At 39.2% G+C, this 8,313-nt stretch overlaps 1 protein-coding gene across 5 annotated transcripts in view; it reads left to right on the top strand.

Annotated features, from left to right (window-relative positions):
* Positions 1-8,313, top strand: part of PSEN1 (presenilin 1) — a 96,569-nt gene that overhangs the window by 78,673 nt on the left and 9,583 nt on the right. For all 5 annotated transcript variants that reach the window (XM_011949617.1, XM_011949615.1, XM_011949618.1 and 2 more), the window contains 2 exons: positions 2,033-2,119; positions 5,567-5,740. In XM_011949617.1, the coding sequence (XP_011805007.1) occupies positions 2,033-2,119; positions 5,567-5,740 (261 nt within the window). The remainder of the gene's footprint in view (positions 1-2,032; positions 2,120-5,566; positions 5,741-8,313) is intronic.

Below are 8,313 nucleotides of genomic sequence, written 5' to 3'. Positions count from 1 at the left end.
CTTATTTTCCTATTGATCTAAGGTGTTTGGTGTTAAGGTAAAAGGAAAAGTGATTTTTAAAAAATATTATTTTAGGACTATTTAACAAATATACTATTTATGATAATTAACATGGGGTTAGCAAACTACTGCTTGAAGCCAAATGTGGCCCATTGCCTGTTTCTGTACAGCTTATTAGCTGAAAATGCTTTCTACATTAAAAAAGAAAATGAACAAGGAAGAATATGTGATGCACAAAACCTGAAATGTTTACTCCCTGGCCATTTACAGACAAAGTTAGCTGGCCATTGATTTTCATGATACTGTTAAAAAACAAAGAAGCTTGTAGCTATATTTTTTCATACTTGCATAAAGAATGAAAGCCTAATAAATTGCTGGTGCCTTCATTTCCAAAAGGCTATAGAAATCCATAAACAGGCTGGGTGCAGTGGCTCATGCCTGTAATCCTAGCACTTTGGGAAGCTGAGGCGGGAGGATTGCTTGAGCCCAGGAGTTTGAGTCCAGCCTGGGCAACACAGTGAGACCCTGTTTTTAGAAAAAATGAAAATAAAAACTAACCCATAAACCTCATACTTGGTGGTTGCCCTTCAGTTTTTCTTCTTTAGATCTGGATTTAAACAGTGTATTGCCTGCCTGGTTTCTGTTAACTTTTGATCATTTGGTTGTGTTATCCTGTAATGAAACTTGGTTGACCTCAGAAATAACAAGGCAGTCGTTCAGCTTCTTTGTGTATTTCTTTCGTAAGTTCTTCAAGAAGCCTAAGTATTAGAAACATGGATAAAATTATAGTGATAAAAAGCCAGAGAGACATAAATGCTAAGTATCTTGTTTAAAATTACTGTGACCACATTGGACTCAGCTTGCTGCTGGCATTTGGTTCCCGCCATAGCCCCATATGTCCTGTGTTTGTTTATGTGTACTTTAGTGTTATTGTTGATGTATCTTCAGGATAAGTTCCAAAATGTAATATTGCTGGGTTAAAGGGTTAATGGACATGTAGTTTTATTAGATGTTACCAGATTTCCCACCAATGGAGATTATACCATTTTTCATTCCTGCCTGAAATAGAGAAGCACCATTTTAAAGTTTTCACGTTGTCTCTGAACTAATATGTGGTAGAGATGCACATGTGTATATCTAGATCTAGATTGCTATATTGATACACATGTATTTTTGTAGAAGGATCACAGGGGAGGCCACTTGACTATCCCTATTATGTTTATTGCTTTTAACGTTTTTTCTCACTTCAAGTTTAAAACATGATTTAGCATCATTGAACATTCTAAAAGTGAGACATAATATGAAGGAAATTTACTCTGTGCATCTTTTGAATTATAATCATCACCTGAGGCTTTTGTGAGCTCCAGTTTGTCCTGGAATTTAGAACATTCAACTAGTTCAGCTGTTGTTTCAGTGGAATCTTGCTGGCCTGAACAGTTTTCCTTCTGGTTACTTTTCATGGACTAAAAATGATGATGAAGAGTTTTGTGATAGCAGGTGCAGTTTGAGCACCACAGTAAACATTCAGTTTCAGAACTTTTTCTCTTATCTGCTAAAACCAAAGAGAACCTTTTATTATTTTTACTTCTGATTGTTGAACAGTGTTTTTGTTTTGTTTTGTTTTTTTGAGACAGAGTCTCGCTGTGTCGCCCAGGCTGGATTGCAGTGGCTGGATCTCAGCTCACTGCAAGCTCCGCCTCCCAGGTTTACGCCATTCTCCTGCCTCAGCCTCCCAAGTAGCTGGGACTACAGGCGCCCGCCACCTCGCCCAGCTAGTTTTTTGTATTTTTTAGTAGAGACAGGGTTTCACCGTGTTAGCCAGGATGGTCTCGATCTCCTGATCTCATGATCTGCCCGTCTTGGCCTCCCAAAGTGCTGGGATTACAGGCTTGAGCCACCGCACCCGGCTGTTGAACAGTCGTAAGGCAGCATTAGGAAGATTGGTGATTTGTGTGGAGAAATGATGGCCTGTTGTTGTCTGTGCATACTTTGTGTATCCAGTGCTTACCTGGAATTTTGTCTTTTTCAACAGCAACAATGGTGTGGTTGGTGAATATGGCAGAAGGAGACCCGGAAGCTCAAAGGAGAGTATCCAAAAATTCCAAGTATAATGCAGAAAGTAGGTAACTTTAATTAGATAATATCTTGGTTTTTCAGGGTCACTGTTATCTTATAAGCTAACAGTATAGCAATGTTTTTGTTATCTTTCTTTGGTTATAGACTCCTTTGAGAATCTCTTGAAAACTGTAGTAATGCCCAGTAAATACACAGATAAATATTTAAGGAGTTCAGATACTCATAACCCAACAATATGGTCAAGGCATCCTAGGTTAAGACACCTCCCATTAAATACAGAATACCAGCATGGAAAGGTTCAGGTTGAGGTTATGATTTTGTTTTTGTTTTTTGTTTGTTTTTTAGAAGTCATGATTTTAAAAAGAAAAAATAAACTCTCTCCAAACATGTAAAAGTAAGAACCTCCTAAAAGAAACAGACAATAAAGGAAATATAAGTAAACAAAAAAAGCAAAATATAAACAACATAACAATAGGAACTTCTTGTCTAACATGGCCAGAGTAACTGAAATATGATTTGAGATATGCTAATGTTTATACTGAGAAGATCAAATATTCTGGGTGGATATGACTTTTTAGAAGATAAGAATGACTTAGGATGAGCTGGGTCCTGTTATGTATGCCTGTAGTCCCAGCTACATGGGCCAAGGCAAGAGGATCACTTGAGCCAAGGAGTTCCAGATTACCCTGGGCAACTTAGTGAGATCTTGCCTCAAAAATAATAATAATAATGAATAATAATAATGACTTAGGATGAGAGTGAAAAGTCCTCTAAGGATACTACAGAACATATTAAGGAGATCACAAGTTAGAAGCTGTTATTAGATGGAGTTGAGGGGAAGCTTTCATTCAGTTTTCTGGAATGGAGACTACCTTCCCACACACACTTAAAAAAAAAAAAGGATAAAAAAGAATTGAGGAATAACAGCACAATATAAATAGTTAAAAAAAAAAAGCTTACTTTTTGAAAGAAAAACAAAAAAGGGCTTTTATGAGGAATATGAAAAACAACAGGCAAAATAAATATTGGTGAAGGAAAAAAGGCCTTAATTGAGGTGCTGTTTGTCAGGAAAGGGAGAGTTTATGTTTTATAAAGCCAGGAAATCTACAGAGTTAACCTGTGTTAAGCTAAAGAAAATCTAATGGTTGTGAGCATGTAAGTATATATGTATGTATGAGTGAGTGAGTGATACAACAGAATTTCATTCCTTTTACAGATGTTGACTGAGCACCTGACTATGTGCTAGGCCCTGGGGATATAGCACTAAACAAGATTTCCCCTGCCCTTGTGGAGCTTATAGTCTATTTGGGGAGATAGATGGTCAACAAATTATTACATAAATAATTCATACAGTTGTGATAGGTACTGCAAAGAAGACGTATAAGTTGCTGTGAAAGTTTATAATAGTGGAATTTTACGTATCCTGGAAAGTCAAGGGGTGCTTCCCTGAGGAAGTGATAATAGGTGACGGCTCGCTGAAGGACGGAGGAAGAGCTTTCCAAGAGAGGGACAGCATGAGCAAGGGCTTTGAAATGAGAAGGCTGGATGAACTGCAGGCTTCCTCAGTGAGAGTGCTGCTGGTATTTTGGGGGGCACAGTTCTTCATTGTGTGGGACTTCCCCCCACATCGCAAGATATTTAACATCCCTGGCCGCTCACCCACTAAATGCCAATAATGGGTTTGTGGCTTTGAGGCTTTGTGATAATCAAAAACTCCTCCATCCTAGTTATTTCCAAACACTCCCCAGAAGGGAGGTGCTATCCCTAGTTAAATCACTGTGTTAACGGAACGAGACGTTACATTGGAACAAAACGGCGTAGGGCTCCGAGAGGGATATCTGTGCAAGGAAAAAACAAACAAAAAAAGAACTAAGAGATTACCTGATGTGGTTGAACTCTGTCAGAGCATTTCAGGATAAATTAGTCATAGATAATAATATAAAATTCATCAGTGGAAAAAAATGAGGGAGTTTTCCAAAGAAAACAAAAACTTGTTCAAAAAAACAAATGTAATTGTAGTATATTCTGGCTGTAGCAAAGTAGTTTAGTTGTGAATATTATTTGCATAGTGAGAATATAAAACTGAATTTAATATAAGGTTATGGCACTGGGAAGACAGGAAGTGTTACATTTCCGTGCAGAAGAGGATGAGACCGAATGCTTTATCTTCTCTATAGGAGGCGAATAAGTACCCCAATTAAAACATCAAGTTATGGCACAATGAGCATGCTACTTATAATTAATTATGGAGGTAAATACCAAAAGGAATGGCTAAAAGAGTTTAAAATAGGAATGAGTATCAGAAGTGAGGAGGGAGGGGGCAGAAAAGGGACTGCTGTTTTCATGTATAAATCTTATTCTTATATTATTTCTTCAACTCCAAACCAGAGAAGACTCAGGTGTTTTGGAGACCTGGATAATAAAAAGAATACAAAACTACCAATACAAAATTGTGAGGGCTCTCCCAGAGGAAGCCATGCAAGGAAGGGCCCTGAAGCTCACAAGCTGTACTTATTCATGGCAAATCTACTTCTGTTCTGAACATTCTATATTACTTTTATAAAAAATGAAGGAAGAATGAAAGTACTTTCAACTTCACTATTTTAATTATTTTTAATGTATGAAGGTTTTTTAAGACTATCGTGCTCACCATTTTCAGTGAGATTGACAGTCATTATAATGAAATGACTGGCCCGTCAAGACATTCACTCCCCCTCCTTTCCCAATCCACCCTCAAGAATGAAGCCACTTTTATAACTTTGTCACCAAATCCAGGGATGAGTGCTAACAGTTAGGAAGCTTTCAGTTGCAAAGATAAAAAGCCCAACTCAGTTGCCTTAAGCAAAGAAGAAATGTATTCTTCACGTGACAGGAAGGCCTGAGGTGTAGGCATTTGAAATTTGTAGGGTTGGTTAATTTGGTGGCTCAGGGATGTTTTCAAGTAGCCCAACTTCCTACTCTACCATCACTAGTGTATAGGCTTGGTCTTCAGCCCACTGCTCCTGGTGGTCATGACAGCTGTAGTTCTAGGCATCATATCTAGATAAGGCAACATTCAGGCATAGAAGGGGACTGTTTATTTTTTCCTTTAGTCTCTTAAAGAGTGAGAAAAATTTCCCCAGGAATCCCAGCGGACTTTGCTTCACCACTCATAGGTTCATACGAAGTTATAACCCCACAGCCTTAGAGCTTTTGTTAGGAAGAGGCTTGGTGGGATTACCATGCTTGGCTTGGATTGGTCAGGATTTACCACCAGAGTCATGTGGGAGAGGGATGGGAACCCAAACAATTCAGGATTCTGCCCTCAGGAAATAAGGGAGAAAATAGCTGTTGGATAAACTACCAGCAGGCACTGCTACAGCCCATGCTTTGTGGTTTAAGGGCCAGCTAGTTACAATGACAGTTAGCTAGTTACTGGTTCCATGTAATTTTCGTAAAGGTATTAAATGTTTCTAAATATTAGAGCTGTAACTTTCACTTTCTCTTGAAGGCACAGAAAGGGAGTCACAAGACACGGTTGCAGAGAATGATGATGGCGGCTTCAGTGAGGAATGGGAAGCCCAGAGGGACAGTCATCTAGGGCCTCATCGCTCTACACCTGAGTCACGAGCTGCTGTCCAGGAACTTTCCAGCAGCATCCTTGCTGGTGAAGATCCAGAGGAAAGTATGTACATTGCTCTATGTTGCAAAGTCATGGATTCCTTTAGGCGGCTACATTATCAGCCTTTTTGAGAATAAAATGAATTGAGAGTGTTACAGTCTAATTCTGTGTTACATGTAACTTTTATTTGGAAATACCAGTAATAGTGCCTTTTTTTTTTTGAAACAGAGTCTCTCTCTGTCGCCAGGTTGGAGTGCAGTGGTGCGATCTTGGCTCCCTGCAAGCTCCACCTCCTGGGTTCAAGCGATTCTCCTGCCTCAGCCTCCCCGAGTAGCTGGGACTATAGGCATGCGCCCCATGCCCAGATAATTTTTGTAGTTTTAGTAGAGATGGGGTTTCACCATCTTGGCCAGGCTGGTCTTGAACTTCTGACATGGTGATCCGCCCACCTCAGCCTCCCAAAGTGCTGGGATTACAGGTGTGAGCCACTGTACCCAGCCTCCCTTCAGTCTTTTTAAGTTGGCATTTTACAGCCTGACCTTTTGGCATTTATTTTGTAAAGTAAAAGATTTTTTAAAAATTATTCCAGGCCGGGCGCGGTGGCTCACGCCTGTAATCCCAGCACTTTGGGAGGCCGAGACGGGCGGATCATGAGGTCAGGAGATCGAGACCATCCTGGCTAACACGGTGAAACCCCGTCTCTACTAAAAAGTACAAAAAAACTAGCCGGGCGAGGTGGCGGGCGCCTGTAGTCCCAGCTACTCCGGAGGCTGAGGCAGGAGAATGGCGTAAAACCCGGGAGGCGGAGCTTGCAGTGAGCTGGCATCCGGCCACTGCATTCCAGCCCAGGCAACAGAGCAAGACTCCGTCTCAAAAAAAAAAAAAAAATTATTCCAATAAGCCTTCATGGCTGTAATACATTTGTCTACAAAAATTTTATTAATATGTCTCTGCTGTAGAGAGATCTGTGGATTTTCATGATACAACCTTATACATTATTCCTTTTGTTGACAAGTGCTATATTTTATTAATTTTAAAGAAAATCAAAGGGATTTAGGATATTGGCAGAAATGCAAGTATTTCTTCAGTGTCTAAGATGTGTTGCCACTTAATAGATTTAAGTTGATGCTTAGGGCTTCTTAGGAACATGATCGGCCACTAAAGCCCCTTGGTTAGGGCTCAGTCATCTCTTCAGTTAGTCTTAGAGATGTGGTCCATTGAATAAGACTTTAGCATGTTTTCCAACTAAGTTATTTTTGGTTTTCTTGTTTTTGCAAGAGTGAAACTTGATTAAAACATTACAACAAGAATATTAAGTAGTTTTAAAGAAACACACACCTAGGTTCCTTAGTGTCTTTAATCATTAGTCACTAATTATTGTGACCTTGACATATCCATCAGTTTGAGGAGAACACTTTTTACACCTTGTCCTCAATCTTTTAACTGAGTCAGAACTTTCACTGGGCATATTCATGACTTTACTGCTTGGCTGAGTTTTCCAGATAGCAAAGCCCAGCTGCAGCCTGTGACTTTCACACTCCTGGGAAAGTAGATGTATCTGCCTGCTCTTACAGCAGGCTTTAGCTTGCCTTTGCTGGGATTTTGTTCTGCTCTCAGTTACCACCGTAATTAGGTTGCCTCTTCTACTTTCCTCTTTTCTCACAGGCACCAGGAGCCAGAAGAAATAATATAATAGTTGTTGACCAGAGCAGCAGCATAATTCTTTCATGACTGCCTTTTCTAATTTGAAGATTCCCTCTCCTGAGAGAACTCCTTGTGTCCTCCTCCTCTTCATCTCCAACTTTTTTTAAAAAAAGCGAAACTCAAGTGTTGCCCCTTCTAACTTCAGTGTTTTCTTTGAAGCCAATACAAAGTAATAACGGACGTGCTTCATCATCTTAGCGTTCAGCACACATATCACCATCTCTGATGGTGTGAGTATGTTAAACCAGACTTATGGGTATTTACCAAAAGGTTCAGTTTACACTAGAAGTCAGTTGCTAAAAGACACAAATGTCTTCCAAAGCAACCTGTTAAAAGTCAACATTTAACATTTAATTAGAAAACTGATCAAAAGATCTGAATGTATAGTTCTCCAAAGAAAATGTAAAAATGATCTGTAAACACATAAAAATATACTCAGCATCATTAGCCATCAGGGAAATGCAAATCAAAACCACTTTATACTCACTAGATTGGCTATAATAAAAAAGATAGACAATAACAAGTATTGGTGAGGATGTGAAGAAACTGGAATCCTCATACACTGCTGGTGAGAATGTAAAATACTATAGTGATTTTGGAAAACAGTTCGGTAGTTCTTCAGAAGATTAAATATGACCCAGTAATTCTACTCCTAGGTATATACTCAAGAGAATTAAAACATATGTCAACACAAAGACACGTATTCAGTGGTCATAGTAATATTGTTCATAACAGGCAAAAACAAACCACCCACTTGTCTATTAACTGATAAGTGGATAATAAACGTGGTATATTCATACAGCAGAATATTACTTGGTTATAAAAAGAAACAATCTATCAGTAGTACGCTTAGGATGAGCCTGTTACTGGCATGTTGGCTGTGGGAAGTATATCTTGAAATTCACTAAAAGACCAACTACTGCTGGTCGCAG

Source organism: Colobus angolensis, unplaced genomic scaffold, assembly GCF_000951035.1.
Source record: "Colobus angolensis palliatus isolate OR3802 unplaced genomic scaffold, Cang.pa_1.0 Scaffold3, whole genome shotgun sequence".
NCBI classification, from domain to species: Eukaryota; Metazoa; Chordata; class Mammalia; order Primates; family Cercopithecidae; genus Colobus; species Colobus angolensis.
Note: the sequence above shows the minus strand (reverse complement) of the source record. Positions and strands in the feature narration are given on the sequence as shown.